This window comes from Bombus fervidus, chromosome 16, assembly GCF_041682495.2.
Source record: "Bombus fervidus isolate BK054 chromosome 16, iyBomFerv1, whole genome shotgun sequence".
Classification (NCBI taxonomy): domain Eukaryota; kingdom Metazoa; phylum Arthropoda; class Insecta; order Hymenoptera; family Apidae; genus Bombus; species Bombus fervidus.
The window spans coordinates 8,477,278-8,493,796 of NC_091532.1; the positions used below are offsets into that span (position 1 = coordinate 8,477,278).

General features: G+C 29.1%; 3 protein-coding genes across 8 annotated transcripts in view; 2 read left to right on the forward strand and 1 right to left on the reverse strand.

The window, feature by feature from the left end:
- Positions 1–1,434: 1,434 nt before the first annotated feature.
- Gcl (germ cell-less) lies at positions 1,435–5,227 on the reverse strand. 5 transcript variants are annotated; one of them, XM_072019176.1, is made up of 10 exons: positions 5,136–5,189; positions 3,871–4,175; positions 3,467–3,590; positions 3,287–3,383; positions 2,829–3,198; positions 2,487–2,756; positions 2,310–2,366; positions 1,998–2,216; positions 1,829–1,919; positions 1,435–1,754 (listed from the first exon to the last, which is right to left on the reverse strand). In XM_072019176.1, the coding sequence occupies exons 2-10, from the start codon at positions 4,014–4,016 to the stop codon at positions 1,623–1,625; spliced, it is 1,506 nt and encodes a 501-aa protein (XP_071875277.1). In that variant the 5' UTR covers positions 4,017–4,175; positions 5,136–5,189; the 3' UTR covers positions 1,435–1,622. The 5 variants fall into 5 exon arrangements, with proteins under 5 accessions (XP_071875277.1, XP_071875278.1, XP_071875281.1 ...); XM_072019177.1 differs by lacking the exon at positions 5,136–5,189 and adding an exon at positions 4,469–4,683; XM_072019180.1 differs by lacking the exon at positions 3,871–4,175 and having other exon boundaries at positions 5,136–5,227.
- A 6-nt stretch (positions 5,228–5,233) lies between these two features.
- Positions 5,234–14,596, forward strand: LOC139995563 (uncharacterized). Of its 2 annotated transcripts, XM_072019167.1 has the most exons (4): positions 5,234–5,612; positions 5,686–6,139; positions 6,231–12,235; positions 12,604–14,596. In XM_072019167.1, the coding sequence occupies exons 3-4, from the start codon at positions 6,233–6,235 to the stop codon at positions 12,835–12,837; spliced, it is 6,237 nt and encodes a 2,078-aa protein (XP_071875268.1). In that variant the 5' UTR covers positions 5,234–5,612; positions 5,686–6,139; positions 6,231–6,232; the 3' UTR covers positions 12,838–14,596. The 2 variants fall into 2 exon arrangements, with proteins under 2 accessions (XP_071875268.1, XP_071875269.1); XM_072019168.1 differs by having other exon boundaries at positions 5,234–6,139.
- Bbip1 (BBSome interacting protein 1) overlaps positions 13,629–16,519 on the forward strand; it is a 51,814-nt gene continuing 48,923 nt past the window's right edge. The window contains exon 1 of the mRNA XM_074112113.1: positions 13,629–13,639. The gene's annotated coding sequence lies outside the window, so the exon portion shown is untranslated. The remainder of the gene's footprint in view (positions 13,640–16,519) is intronic.

The following is a 16,519-nucleotide window of genomic DNA, read 5'->3' on the forward strand; positions in this document are numbered from 1 at the left end:
GAAAAGAACAGAAAAATACATCGTTTAAATGGTATCACCGATTTGAGTATTTTATGTTAATATTATGAATATATTTAATTAATAAAACGTACTAGGTCAAGACAATGTTAATTGTATTATTTCGATTTTATTGCAATATTCATAATCATACTTTATTAATGTTGCATTATACACATCCATCACTATGTACAGAAAATATTCTGCCAATAAAGTGTTGAATGGTTACAAAAAAAAAAAAACCAAAGAGACGGAATCAAAATTATACTTCATATATTGGAAACCTTGCAAGTTAATTAATTTATTTGACGATTCCAATGTTAATATACAGAAATAAATGGTATTTTCTTTCGTGATGTATCATTGACTTATATGACCTTCGTTTATAATTAATTAATAAGACAAAGAAACTGCCTTATCGCGCAATACGACTTTGTATAAATTGTTGTACATTCATATACTTTCAAAATTTATCGTTGCTATAACAAAGTAATTAACCAGTCACAAAATTATATGTGTGATTCGCTAAAAAAGGTAAGTAATAAATTATAATATTTGATGATGCTATATAGAACACATCATATTTTTCCGTATCGAGAAGTTAATCTAAAGCAAATAATGCATATTAAATGTAGAAAAAACTTGAATGCTAAACTAAGTAGTTTTTATGTAATAATCTCTGTAATATATTATAAGGGATAATAATAATAATAAGTAAAAAGTAAAATTTCGCGCATATTAGATAATAGCACCATATACATATAGATTATTTGCAAAACTGAAGGAACATTATTTACCTATCGTTTAGATCGGAAATGTTCTTAACACTGCAGTAATAGCTTTCAAATAGTAAAAAATTTTGTATAAAAACTTTTGTTAGTTAGCAATAAAAACAATATTTCCATTTGTTTATAGTAGTATCCACTTTTACTTTTAAATTGGCATTCGTAAGGCACGAAGGTCGATGTTTCGATAACTGTCCGGAAGACACAGAAATACTCTATCAGCGTGTTTATGAATTAACTTACACAATTACATCTTTATTTTTACTATGAATGTATAAAATTGTCAATTGGAAAATTAGCCTATTTTCTTACTAGTGTCATCATGGCATATAAATATATAAATGCGTAAGTGCCAGTGTGAAAGCAAATATCTAATACTGTGGTATTTTATATGACAATTTTCTTTTCAGAAAATTTAACATTTAATTACTTGAAATTAATAAAAATAAAATTCTTATGATTGACATCACCTGAAAATTAGCTACATTTTCTAATAGTCTTAATATTTTTGTATAAGTAATAAGTGCAATTTCACATAAGAAAAGATAAGTATCTGAATTATAATATATCTGGAAAGTACAAAACGGAAGAATGAAACTTTCTTCGTATACATATACTAACGTCGTAATTCCATTTAGTCGACTAGAAGCACTTGAATTCATAAAAATTTTAATCAGAAATTAGCATCTCCACAATATAAAAGTCACGTGGGTGAGTAACAAAATTTATAGCACTTAATCGTACTCAAGTATTATAAATTGGAACAGCCGGTTTGTTATCTGAGGTAAGCGTACGTCGGATTCAATTCGAATGTTTCGAAAACGTTGAATGTTCAGTATGCTAAGTATCCGAGAAGATAATTATATCAGCTGATTTTTCTTCTTCCGTTGATACAAATGGAGTAACTACTTGCATGTTGACTGATACATATAAAGGATAAGTCAGTTCTGTATCCAGAGACATCACTTGTTTCTAAAACGTAAACTCAGTCTTTTTAACAACTTGAGTAGTTTCTTAAGATTAAAATATTCATAAGTGCTACTTACTTCTTCGTTCTTATGGAGTGACAATCTAAGCATATCCGAACTCTGAATGTGTTTTACTTGACGTTGTTCGTCCAATGAAATTAGACTTACTCTGAAAAGTAAATATTTTTAAAAAATTCTAATCATTTGAATCTATCATTTGAAAAGTTATAATTAAAAAAATACTAACTTTAAAATTATTCTGTGCTTGCTATGATTAGCTTTTATATGATCTGTATCTAATCTATGATTTCTCTTAATCCTCAAAGTAGTACTATCCAAGCACACCACCAAATCTAATCCAAAATGAAATGCTGTCCATCTCCAAATATGCTCGCCAGCTTTTTCAATGCACCTTCCGCAACGGAAACATTCACGAGCAAACTCTTCTTCACTCATTTGTCTTGGTCTAAAATAGTTAAATAGAAAGTTTTTACAGCTGTTTCTACTTGTTAAATATTTCAGTATTATACTATGCAAATAAAATTATTGTCACAGATACCTAAAGTAGAATAAACATGGGAGTAGGTTTTTTAGAGTGAAAGTTCTGCCCACAAAGCTGGTTGTAAAAAGGGAGGGAAGGAAAAAGGAGGCACATATTTGAGACTCTTTACTATGTCCATCTTCCTAAGCATAGATCAAGGATACATTTAGAAAAAGTAAAACTTTTGTAACTTACCCTCGATCTTTATTCGCATCTATTCTTAGTAAATGTAACCATTGTTCTTTATATGCATTATGCAACCACTCATGTGGTATTAAATTGTCACTATATAAAATCTTTACATCTTGATCGTGCAGTAAAAGATATTTCATTCTCAGGGCTTTAAAAGGTGCTGCAAATTCTTTGCCTTCTTCTGTTGTAAGGAATGGTTTTGTCCATTTATGATTTCTAAAATATTCATCAATTTGAAGTGTTTCCTCTTTATTATGTACATGAACAAATAGCCTGAAATACAGTTTATAATTATATAACAGTTCTGTTTAAATGCATTTCTTATCTTAGTGTTTCACTACTCACCATACACGTAACATCATGTATATGCAAAATTCTGTTTGCATAGCAATTAAATCAGGACTAGCAATCAATTCAACCATCAAATCAGGTGTAATTTCTTTTAAAAAGGTAGGATGTAACCATCCATATCCTAAAAGATTTACTTCTAACCACCGTTTTGCTGCAGTTTTTACTACTGGCACACCATAAGATACAGCAGCATTATAATAAGGAACGACTGTTTTTATATTCGTTGTCTCTACCATAATATCTGTACATTGGTCAATTAATCCTTGTAATTGAAATAATGTAGAGGTAGCCAAAATTGGTATGACTTCTTTCGGTTCTAAACTGACTTCATCCTGGTAAAAGGAACCAAAGACTGTCAACAGAGCTGAAAATATATAAAATTAAGAAATACAAATCTTACTTTTAATTATTAGAATAAAAGAAATTTGAATAAAAATTAAAGAATTATTTACAATCCAATGTAATGTTAGGATCAGCAATTTCTACACTTATAACTGTCTCATTTGCTTCTCTCCAAGATCCTGAAAACATACTTGCAAAATACGGACTCTGTAAAAGCAAGTAATATATAAAATTTTAACATAAAAATTAAATATACATACTTATATGATACATTAAAGTAATGATATTACCTGACTAATATAAACTTTATGCAACCTCCATGCTTTGCCCAACATGAGCACAGTTATATCACTTCCTTTTTCTTCTTGAAACAAGGTTTTGTAAATGTATTGTGCTGTTGTCAGCAATTTCCTTCTATAAAAATTAAAAATATTGCATTAATTACGATATACATGTATCAAACTATTTAAATGAAAGGCAGCTTAACAATCTTAACAGTTAACAGTCATCAGTTAACATTTTAACAGACAACAACTTAACAGTTGGCAATATAACATTGTTAGATACAATATTAAGAAACTTTTTTTTATCGATGATGCAAATATTGTTTGATAGCATTGACAATCGAATTTATAATAGCTATGGTTAATTAACCAATATAAAATTAAGATTATTTACTACAAGATTCTCGTACTTTTTTGGTGTTTGAAGAGTCCGATCGATGTAATCCGATTCAGAATCAAAATCATCTTCCTCGATGCACTTTCGTTTACGACCACGGTATACGGAGTGCACTGCATTATTTGACATCGATGCAATTTTTCTCACGTAATTTCCCATTTTTCGTTATGTATTTCAATGAGCAAAAGAAATTTCTAGTTCAATCACCGATAAATTCATCAGAATTCTCAACATTGTTTTTTTTAATGCAGAAAACTATAGGCTTGGTGCGTGTTCAGTGTTCAGAAGGAAGGTCTGTATAAGTGTCCCTCTTGATACCTGTAAGGCTGTAACGGCTGTAACCTATCTACTTATGTGCATGTGCACATGGAGATATATGTATATACAACATGTAAACATGTGACGTAACAAAAGATATGAGACATTCTGTCCAACAAGTCGAGTCAAGAGAAGTGGAGGGGTAAACACAACTAATCACGTGATACTTCAGCCATTGGCTAGTAGTCGCATCGCTAGTGAATTATGATTATTAAAGTTGACTTCGTAGAAAATACGTAGCAAAGAGGAAATTTCTTCTCCGATTTAAATAAAGCTTCTTAGCAGTGACTTACGCTAAATTTTCCATCTGTGTTGACACTTAACCGTGTTAATTAGTAACAAATATATTTGCTCAATCTAACAACATATATATCTCAGATTTTTCAATTTTCGGAATAGTAGTTTTCTACTTTATAGTATCTCAGAATCTCCTAGATTTAATATAACCCGATCTCGATACTGGCTAGAGAAAACCATTTGAAAATTGAGTCATGAAAAATCAATATGGAAGATAACAAAGTTCTTGTGAGATACGTAGAAATGAGTTGAGTGTCTCTATCTGAGCATTCATAGTATGTCACGCGCGCAGAATTTGAACGAGTGTCAAGACCTATTTATATTAATGATCATGTTCGTGACCAATTCATAATTTTCCTTGACTTAATTTCTATTAGCCATAATACTACACTGGTCCCAAAATTCGAAATTTCTTGTATTACCCACCACATAGAGGGTGCTGATGTCGAATAGTCGAAATAATTTCAACAAAGTAACACGCGGTGGAAATAATCCAGTAAATTTTTATAATTTTTATAATGCTTGATAAGTAGGTATACTTTATCTATGCATAAACAATCCTATCTATGGTTAAACATCACTTTAGGGGACACAAAATTATAGCATGTGGCACCTATTGTTTTCACTAAATACAAATCGCTACATAATCGTAATATCCCTCACCATAGAAGTTTCAGGGCTTGTATATGTATATGATCGAGGTACGGTTTATCCAATGAAACGAGTGACATTAGTCAGCAACCAATACTTGCAGCTACAGTAATTAAGTTTTATTTACATTTACTACCTCGTCCCGTTGAACAGATTATACATTTCAATTTTTTTAATACTTATACATCATTTGTATAATAGATAGATTATATGTATGTATTGCTTAAGTTTGTTCAAATTGAATGTTTCTTTCGCGAGGTGGCTAGTTTCTAATAAGCAACAATAAGACATATTATTTACATTACTAGTCACCTTGTTATTAGTGATGATTAAATAGAAACACTTAATATGAAATAAAAAATTGCATTACGTAATTAAAAGTGTGGGAAAATTTCAAATTCAGATGTTTGAATATCTCTATGTGAGGTTAATCAAAACACGGATATAAAACTATTGTTGGAAATGAAATTAATGGCAATTTTGGATCAAGTAAGATTTATTTATAACTAACGTTTTATAAGTAATTAAAATCATGTAGAAAGCATTTTTTCGTTGTAATCAGTTTGAATTCTCTGTATTTTCTGATTGAATTGTTATGGACAAACATTTATATTATATAAATTTATGTATCAAATTTTATGAATTTTTATATACGTTGTGGATGCAAGTGCGGAGTTATGTACGTGTATCCGCACGACCGATCTCCCATTGTCTTGCCGATTGCTCAGAGGACAATTCGTTTTTGAACGCTTCGCAGCGGAAGGGTTAAAATAAACTGATTTTTATACACAGTATTTTGTTTACTGTGTGCTTGATTTATAGACGAAGGTGAAGAATTTCATTTTTACAAATAAAAAATGTGTATAAAACAAGTTGTTTTAAGAAGATTATTATTATAACCTTGTACGATAGAAGATACTTCCTATTGTTATAGCAAAAATAATTTATCTATAAATTATGTAGTAAAATATATTAAAAGCAAGGTTTTTATCTTCAGTGTTTCAGTTCACATAGAGGTATGTTAATAATTTTTAATTCGTATAATATTATAACTTATTTCTTAAGCATTTTAATCAAGTTTTACATTAACTTGGTTATGTTTGACAGCAATGGAAATTTCTGACGAAGAATTTTCTTCACATCATTCGGTTGATAATTACTCAGAGCAAGTAATTAACATGTCATTACCATTACCAAAGCCAAAACCTAAAGGTTCTAATGCAAAATACAAAAAAATCCAAGATACTAGTTGTTATACATTCAGGAAAAGATCAAGAAGTAATAGGTTGAAACAATTGTTAAGAAGAGGATATACATTAGAGGATTTGTGTAAATTATTGTGTAAGCCAGTTATTGTGAATGTTACAAAATTATCAGTATCAGAGATAAAACAATGGTGTAAAAAAGACTTACATCAATCTAAAGCAGAAAATATATTAACACAGAAAAAAAAATCTAAACGAAGGATATCACGAACAAGATTCTGTAAAAGAAAGAAAAAGTCCAAGCAGAAGCAGTTATCTTGCTTATGTAATTCTGAAAATGAAGTTAAACCTGAAAATATGTTATTTTCCAAGAAAGCAGAGATTGAAAACAAGAATTGTACAAAAAATTTATTAGAAGATGTTAAACAACCACATATAAAATTACAAAGAATAGATGAAGTAATCAATAAAATAGCACAGTCATTTGCAAGAGTAACTCCGATTAAAGAATGTGAAACAATTATTCAAACAGAAACAAATACTCAATCTGAATGCGAAACAAATATTCAAACAAGATGTGAAACAAGTGTTCAAACAAGATGTGACACAAGTATTCAAACAGAAGAGATTCAAACTGAATTAAGTATATCTGTACCAGAACAACTAAAATTATCATCTGTAAATATCGATACAGATAAATATCAACAAAATCTTAAAACTGAGACAATAGCAATTAGGTCTCATGCAAATGAGACTCTACAATTGAATAAATGTGCAGATTCAGTCTCTGATTCATATTCTAATACTAATTCTGATTTTAAATCTAATTCTGATTCTGATTCTAATACTAGAAATTTTAGAAATACTAATGAAAGGAGACATAGAATTATATATAATTCTCATACAGATGATAATAATTGTTACAATAAGAGCAATGCTAATAATGCAAGAATAATTTCGAATAAATTAAAGAAGTTAACAAGAAATTCATTAAAACAAACAAGCGAAATTAACCTAGTAAATGAAAAATACAATATTATTAAGAAAAGGTGTACAGATAAAAATTCATTGTTTCAAGCACCACAAACACCAAGTATATTAGACCGTATATCTGCGCTATGTGATCCTGATGATGATGATGATGATGATGTTGATGGTGATGATGAAAGTACTAAAGAAGGTAATACTTCCAGTTGTGTGCCTTTAAAATTACATCTTGAATGTATGATAGAAGATGGTACTTCTGTAAAAGGAAAGAATGAAGATGCTATGACTATAGAGAAACCAATTGTAGAAAACAAAAAGATTGAAGAACAAATACAAGAATCATTTCCTTCCGATAGAAATTTTACACAAAGATATAAATTGTTTAAAGAATTAAAAGTTTTTTTAATAAAATTGGATGCTCTGAAAGACTCCAATACTACATATTCAGCAACTGAAATTGAGAAAATGACAGAAAGATTTACGAATTCTTACGTTTTTCTTACGAATTTAAATTCTTCAAAACTTCAAAATAGTAACGAAAAATCTGTAAATAATGCATCATTTATTTCAATCTTTTCAAAAGATTCTAATGTTAACATTGAGAAATCTACAGATGCTACAAAACATGTTTCAAGCTCAAGTGATAGCATTCCAAATAAAGATGTTTATACAACTACCAAAAGAACACAAAGCACAATTAAATTATCAAATTCTTCAGAAAAATTATCTCCAAATTTAACCAGAAATGCAAAGATACAACAAGAGAGAAGTTCACAAATTCAAAAAGTTTGTCATAATTTAACAAAAATTTTTGAAGACAGTTCTGAAAAAAGGTTTGCACAGAATACTATTAGTAATGCAAAGCAGAAATTGATTATTCCAACCTCTACTATCAAATCTACATTATTATATTCTTCACAAAAATCTACCAATAAAAATTTTGAATTATCAAATGTGGTAGAAAACATTGATAATATAGACAAATCTACTGGTAAAACGTTCTCCTTAAAGAGAAAGATATCAGAGATTTCTTCTCCTAAGAAGAATTCTATGAAATTGGTTATTGATGCAAGATCTCAAGAACAAGTGGGAGTTGATACATCTTGTGTTACTAATTTCAAATTGCATCTTTCAAAGAAAAATAAAAAACATGAGTCAGAGAAACATACATTTGCATCTAAAACATGTGGAAAAACTACAAATGTTACAACTACTAAAATAGCTACAAAGAAAAGTGCTTCAGCTTCTTATTCTTCCATAGTATCTCCTAAAAAACATAAGAGACTTAGATATAAATGTATTGTTTGTGATCTTTGTTTTGAAGATTATTCTGATTTACAACAACACCTAATTACACATACACAAAAGCAAAATAATAGTTTAGCAAATTCATTGAAAACTTCCAACATGTCACCTGAAAAATCTCAGGACATGATATCTCAATCCTCAAAAGCAAAGATAACAGAACCATCAAAAGTGTCAAGTGAGCACAAGAGTGAAGAACATACAGCATCACAATATGTCACCAAGAAAGATAATGGACAACAAAAGAAAAAAGATGCTATAACAAAAAGCTCATTGAGTAAAGAAAAGAGGAAAAAGAGGATTAAGTGTATTAGTAATTCAAATAAGTGTAGTATTTGTTCAAAACCTTTTGAAGCAATGGCTGATTTGGCAGCTCATATCTTCTTACATACAGAGGAAGAATTGCAACAAGCATATAAACTCGCAAAACAAAAATTGAATGGAACAGAAAAGTATAAACAAACTAGGACTGAACAAACAGCTAACAGTATTAAAAATGTAAATAGCACTGTAAATACTGCAGATAATATAATTAAAAGGACTCAGAAAGTTAATGATAAGGAAGAAACGTTGCTTATACGGGAACCAAATAAATCATTAATTACAGAAGATTCAGAAATTAGAGACACAGAATCTATTATTATGAAAGAAAACTATTCGCAAGATACAGAATTATGTCTGCCAACAAAATCGAAAAAAGATGGTAATAAAAACTCGTTCACAGTATGCGAATGTCATAATAAACCAGGAACTAATGAAAAATGTTTGCAAATCGAAATAGTTCTTCTTTGTCACACTTGCAGGGTGCTATTTAGAAGTATGAAATGTTTCGAAACCCATTATCGTCTTCCCCAATATGTAAAATGTAATCAAAACCACTTAACTAGTGGTCGTTCTCCAAATTTATTTTGCGCTAGCTGTGGTATGATATTTAGTTCAGTTCAAGATGTGCGCCATCATTTAGAAATACATGCTCGTTTTAAGAAAGACTGTACAATGGATTTTCGATGTAACATTTGCAAGGTTATATTTCTGGGAATAGGAAGCCTTTTTTATATCCATTGGTCAAAGCATTCCAGAGATTCTTTTTGGATGGCTAGTGAGAAATCGTTTCCAAAAGATTCCATAATAAACTCGAAGCTGAGAAAGGCAGAGAATTCTTCTACACAAAATGCAATGACTTTGAGTACGTGTGTAGAAAAATACATTGAAGTAGCAGAACATGTCTGTCATAATTGTAAACTGCCTTTTATTAGTCAAGATGATTTAAAGAATCATATTTCAGAATGTAGAAAATTTAAGTCAGTTCAAAATGCATCTGTTGTAGAAAACTCTAATACATATCTCGCAATAAGAATAACTTGTAATTTATGCGATGATACTTTTATTAACAAAAAAACAGAATTTTATAAACATATGAAAGATAAACATAATTTAAGTACCGAACCTCGATTTATTTGTACATCATTCACGGCTGGAAATATGGTATTTATTTGCAGTGTCTGCGCGGCAATGACTAAAAGTTTAGATGACTTTGAGGATCATTGGTTGAAACATAATACAACTCATGTATATTTTACTTGTTCGCATTGTAGTAAAATATATCACAACAGCTTAAATTCCTTCATAGACCATGCTAAAAGACATGGTATTGATGCTAATGATGTAGTGTCCTGTGTAGTAAGTTATGAACAAACAAAATTCAGTTGTAAATTTTGTAATATTGGTTTTGATTCTCGTCAAAGTATGCAGGAGCATGCTATTATTCATAACACAAACAGCCAACAGATAAGTCCTAAGATTAGTCAAGTTACAAATGAAGACAGCTCTGCAACAGTATCAGAGACAGATTATGCTTCCAATTTTACAAAGCTGGTTGAATTGACTTTTGAAAAGCGGATGGATGAATCATTACGAATGGAGACTCAAAAAATGGAAAAGGCAAGCGAAATTGGTCCAATAGAATCTAGTATAGACAAAAGTAGGGACAAATTAATCAAGATATTAGAAGGAAATGAAGATGATTCTGAACATGAATTAATAATAGACTTGACAAAACAATCAGAAGAATGTAATGAAGGATTAAAAGAAGAAGGAAGTAAGGAAAGACAGACTACATCTAATCTTACATTAGATAAATCTTCTATCAATCAAACTTGTGTCATGTCGGAGAATAATAAAGCTAATGCATTGGTAACAAATGTAAATATCCAAGTATCTTCACAAAATGTTGCAAAATCTAAAACTCAAAATGTTACAGATTCTCTTTTAACTGCTAAAAACATAAATCCTCAAATATCTAATACAAACATTAAGTCTACAAATATTTTGCAAACAGATAATGTTAGTAATCATAATAATCTACTAGATATAGAAAAAAAAACAAGTGACCAATCAATCACAAAAGATATAGAAAATACACAAAATGTTGAAGTTCATGACAGAATTTCAATTATAAATCAAGAAGAATCAACAATTTTAACAAAAGAAACATTAGAGAAACAAAGTCCACCAAGACCAAGACAAGGGTTCTTAAGAGTGAAGACTCTTGCAGAGCTTACAGGTTCTGCAAATTTATGTGAACTTAGCAATTCTGCTGTTGAAAATGCTAATGAATTAGCCAAGCACTTCAAAAGTCACCATGCTTCGAACAAAGATAATAATGAACACAAAACTAAAGAAAAAGAAGTAGTTTCAAAACAATCTGAAATAAACAAATTTATTGCTAATAAAAAATTAACAATTGTTCCTAATACAAATTTAAATACATTACTATTATCTTCATCTAATTCAGGTAATATAAAAGTAATGATTCAGAATCCAGTTATGAAACCTAATACTACAGTAAAAAATAATCAACAACCACAACAATTCCAAATAAATACAAATCAAAAGGAACACTCGTCTTCTCTGGAAAATGTAACATCAGCATATCATAAAAACTTACCAGCTTGCAATTTCGTTCGAACAACCACAGCTATGCCACGTTTTACTATTTTGAAACCTACCAAAGTAATAGGACATACTGCTAATATACCGAATGTACAGAGAACACATGTAGCATCCTGTTCTACCAATGAAAATAAACAAAAGTCTTCTTCTGCAAAAAAGAATTCAAGTCATACTGTACATAAATGTAATTATTGCAATTTTGTTTCAAGTAATTTTGCAGAATTCTTAATGCACAATTTAGCAGGTAATCATTCAACTTGTAAGAAGCAATATTTGCAAAATGACACCCAGGCGCAAGAACTTAACAAATTTGATAATTCACAAACAATACCTACAATTAATACTATTCAAAACAATCCAAATCCCAAACAATGTCAACAAACTACTATGAAGCAACCAGGAATTAACTATGCGTCTTCATCTGTCTGTGATCAATATTCTTATCCTGCTGCAGGCACTTCGAATAATAGTAATCAACAAAATCAACCAATAATAACTAATCATCCAATAACAGAAAATACCACCCCTATTTATTATAAAAATCCAAATCCTAGCAGCGGTGGAATGTCAATAGTGATCAATCAAACTACACCTACTGTTCAGAGTATACCCACAATAGGAATCCTGCAACAACCAGCGCAGCAACAAATATATCAACAACAGGTATACAACGAATCAGTGACTATTATAAATACACCATACTTGCATCAACCACAAGTATATTGATAATTATAGTTAATATTTGCAATTAATTCTTTAAATAGGAAATTTTTACAGATTCCGCTCGCTTTGAGATAGTATTTAATGATTTTACTAATATTCTCTAAACACAAAAATATATAAAAGAACATAGAAATATATATAATGTACAATGATTTTGATCTTCTATAAAAAAAACTTTAATCTAGACCCAGTGAACCCAATATTATTCAACTTATTAAAAGCGGCAGATATATTTCCTGCTTAAGGAAAAGATCCAAGTTAAATCATTAATACATCACACAATATATTTTCTAATTCTTTTTTTACAGGATTTAGTTCAATTTTCCGAATCGAATGCTGTTTTCCAACTGGCAAATCAACCAAGTGTTACAACTTATCAAGTTAGATATGTATGTCCTTATTGTTCGAAAAGTTTTGTTTCTGAAGACTATATGCAGATACATATAAATGAGCAACACAATTTTATATGTAATATTTGTAGTTTGCGTTTATACAGTTTTAACGATTTAAATCTTCATAAAATTCAGCATAATTTGTTGTAAATTGGAGTAGTTAATGAAATCATTAATATGTCACATAATATATCTTTTAATCCTTTATTTGCAGAATTAAGTTGAATCAAATGCTATATATCAATTGGCAATCAATATGACATATTAAATAAAGAACCAAATATTAAAATTTACGAAGTTAAATATGTATGTCTTGATTGCCTGAAAAATGTTCTAAATCTATAAATATTGAACGATAAATACATCTTGTCGGTGTTCTGCGTTTTCCTAGTTAATAATTCGAGTAGCATTTTACACTTCATACTCATCTTAAAATTCATACATTGTTCAAATTAAATTGTGATTGATTTTATAAAGATTAAAAATTGTATAAACATAAGCTATAAATACGTATATACCTTAATCGCCACTCTTACTAAAAAATGTACATCTTTTTCATTTTTATAATTATTTATTATTACTTTTTTTTAAGTAACATATAATTGTTATATTTTTTCATCGAATCCATTAATATTAATATTTCATTATCACGTATTATACTTAAGTATTATATTAATCTCAATTGTATCTTATATTCAAAGTATATAATGTAAGCAAAAAGAGTACATATTGTGTAATGTACGCGAACATACAATAGAACTCTATTTATTAGAATGAAATTTTAGGTAGTGTTTGATTAACTAGAATTCTTCAGATTTAATGTACTTCTTTAATGATGAACATTATCTGTTTCAATGAAACGCTACGAACGTTTTCATTTATATTATTGTTTCTAAGTCAGTTATAAACAGAGTTCTATTGTAATTAGACTAGTATTGCCGTTTGACGTGTACGAAGTACAAGATATTTTTATATTCCATTGCAATATAATTGTTACATGAACGATGTTAATTAATAATAGTCAATATAAACGGATAAACATAATGGATAAAGGAAATTAAATGGATGATCTTCGATTATATACATATATGCATGTCTCCTTTATTCGGCACTTTGAGCTTTTAATTTTTTTACAATAATCATCACGTCAATCTCTGTAATCGGTAGAAATACATTTAATACAGCAATAGTTACGAGCAACGAAAAAGAAATCATGTTTGTTAACATAAAACTTTGAATTTCACCATCCTTGCTCATAACTATTGCACGGGGGGACGAAATGACTGGCATGAATTACTATTCCCAATCTCATATTACTGTTTTCATGAGTTACTACCAATAAATCGAAAGATTAATCCACAATACAAAAAATCAGACAAAAATCACGCGATATCAAGTTGCATTGAAAAAAGAAACAGAACTTTTCATCGCGTGATTGTCCTCATTTTCGCATATTAAAAAGCGGAAGTATTCGAATCCTCCGCTTTGCACGTGGTATGCATTAACGTTTTAAATTCCTCGTTAATTTTGATTATTGGTATTGAAAAATAAAAATTATACTATAAAATAATTCCGAAACAAATTTTTTTTTAATTTAATAGCGGATTAAGAATGACGTACAAAATCCAGAAAAGAAAATACACCAGTAATGTGTATAAGACATATTACGATATTCGATGATTACAAATTCGTTAGTTTAGCAATAAAAAATAATAATGGCGATAAATATTATTTTTAGATATTTAAACGATTAAACCTGAAGTGTGAACTTCACATGAACTCCATAATTTTATTTGAGCGAACAAACATGACAAAAAATTAGTTTTAAAACACGCAAATGACTGTTAAAACCTCTATACATATATCGATTGTATATCAAAAATAAATGAATATATTCGAAAGGAGAAAAGTTGAAATTTTGTCTCATATAAAGATGTATAGAAATTTATTCTTTTCGATAGAGATGGAATTAAGTGTTTAAGTTAAACAACTGTTTAATTATGCCCAATAAGGCTTGGAATCGGGATGATCGTATCGTAATAAACGGTCCTTAAATTAAGGTAAGCCTATATAATCGCTCGTGTATCGGTATCACGAGCGTTGTGTGTAATACACCTTCATTTATCCTACAATTTGGCACGTGATTCACGTTTCAACACAAACATCTGTTGTGTCCTCAACTCGAAAGAAATGTCTCTCGTACTTATTTTACAGTTCAGTACGTGACGATACATGATATAAAGCTAAATGTTAATGGAAAATGTACTTGAACCTTAAACAAGAAAGGAGGAAAGCTACTCACTATGTCTTAACTATGTACTTAAAAATCTTATAAAAGAAAAGAACTTATTGTAGTAGATTTGAATTACAGATTATTAATTTTTAATTGAACTACATCTACGAAAAATTTTTTATAAAAATTTTAATAATGTTACTGATTATAGAATATTTTTAATAATAAAAACTAAAGAAAATTTTACTAATATTAAGATTGATAAAATTATCATTGAAATTTATTAAATATTATTTGAGCTAATTTGATATTAATAACTTAAATTTAAGAGATTAAAATTTAAACGATGAAATTGAAAAAATACAGCGAAATCGTAATAATACCTTATGTATCTTGGAAGATCACAAATACATAGCGTGAATAGTGTACTATAAATAATTCTGCCTTAACAATTAAGTTCACTACGAAAGACCGCAGTGGCCTTTCACGAGACTATCCTCCAGGAATCGATCGTTAACTTTCGAATCCTCTTTCGTACGTTTTAATAATACTGATATAGGTCTTCGACGTTTATTTCGCGCTTATAAGCTTCTAATAATCGATTTTACAAAAGTACGGAAATTGACGTTCTAAGCGAAGAAATAAATAATCGACGTAAGGAAAAATAAATAAGAATAAATAACAAATACGTTAAAATAACGAATTATATTAAAATTTTCAATGAAATAGATGAAGATTTTGGAACAAAAATTAGGAAATGAAAAGGTAGATTGTGAAATATTATAGAAACAAATTACATACGAGAAGAATTTAATTAAGATTCTCTTGCAGACTAGTATATAAGTATCGGGAAGAGGAAAATTATCGTTCTATATTTGTTTAATTTTGGACTTGAAATTTGAATTTTTTAAAAATTCTGAATATAAGAAAATTAAATTCAATTCTCACAGTATTCGATAGTTCAGTTTCAATCGTCTGATCCATTTCTGGCTCATACTATAAGTATGTATAAGTATGTACTGCTGTTTGGTCTGACCAATAATCTACTTAACTACTTCTTCCACTTACATTTTTCTCTGCATTAGAATCTCAATTAACACCAATCTGTATGAAATCAGTGAGTGAAATTAATCACACAATAAGTATTTCCTCCCTGTAAATAATATAGTAATTGATATAAAATAGCAGAATCTGTAGAGAAATAAGTTATGGAACCGCTTTAATCATCGCTTCGCTCTCCAAGCGAAACGATAATTAAACAGCTTTCTACAATTACAATTACAATTACAATTTCTTAAGAAAAATAGCATGATATTACACGATACCGTGCAAAGGACTGGAAGCGTGTTGGGTGATTGTTTATTCTACGAAAAATTGTTTCTTTGCCGCATATGGTATTGAGCCAACAGAGGTTCTGTACCATTGTAATTCTCGCTATCGTTACATTGGTTATAATATAGAGAGAAACCTCCATGTGTATATATATATATATATATAATATATATATATTATATATATATATATATAATTGTACAACTACAATTTACGGTTTATTAATCCTACAAGACTAGACGTATAATCGGTGGAAAAATATCGTTA

Excerpts from the sequence above, each read along its gene's own strand:
- Gcl (XM_072019176.1), bottom strand. The coding sequence starts at position 4,016 with ATGGGAAATTACGTGAGAAAAATTGCATCGATGTCAAATAATGCAGTG. Across the intron at positions 2,757-2,828 it reads TACATGATGTTACGTGTATG|GCTATTTGTTCATGTACATA; the intron begins GTGAGTAGTGAA and ends ACTGTATTTCAG. Across the intron at positions 1,755-1,828 it reads CACTCCATAAGAACGAAGAA|AAACAAGTGATGTCTCTGGA; the intron begins GTAAGTAGCACT and ends TTTACGTTTTAG.
- LOC139995563 (XM_072019168.1), top strand. The coding sequence starts at position 6,233 with ATGGAAATTTCTGACGAAGAATTTTCTTCACATCATTCGGTTGATAAT. Across the intron at positions 12,236-12,603 it reads AACAAATATATCAACAACAG|GATTTAGTTCAATTTTCCGA; the intron begins GTATACAACGAA and ends CTTTTTTTACAG.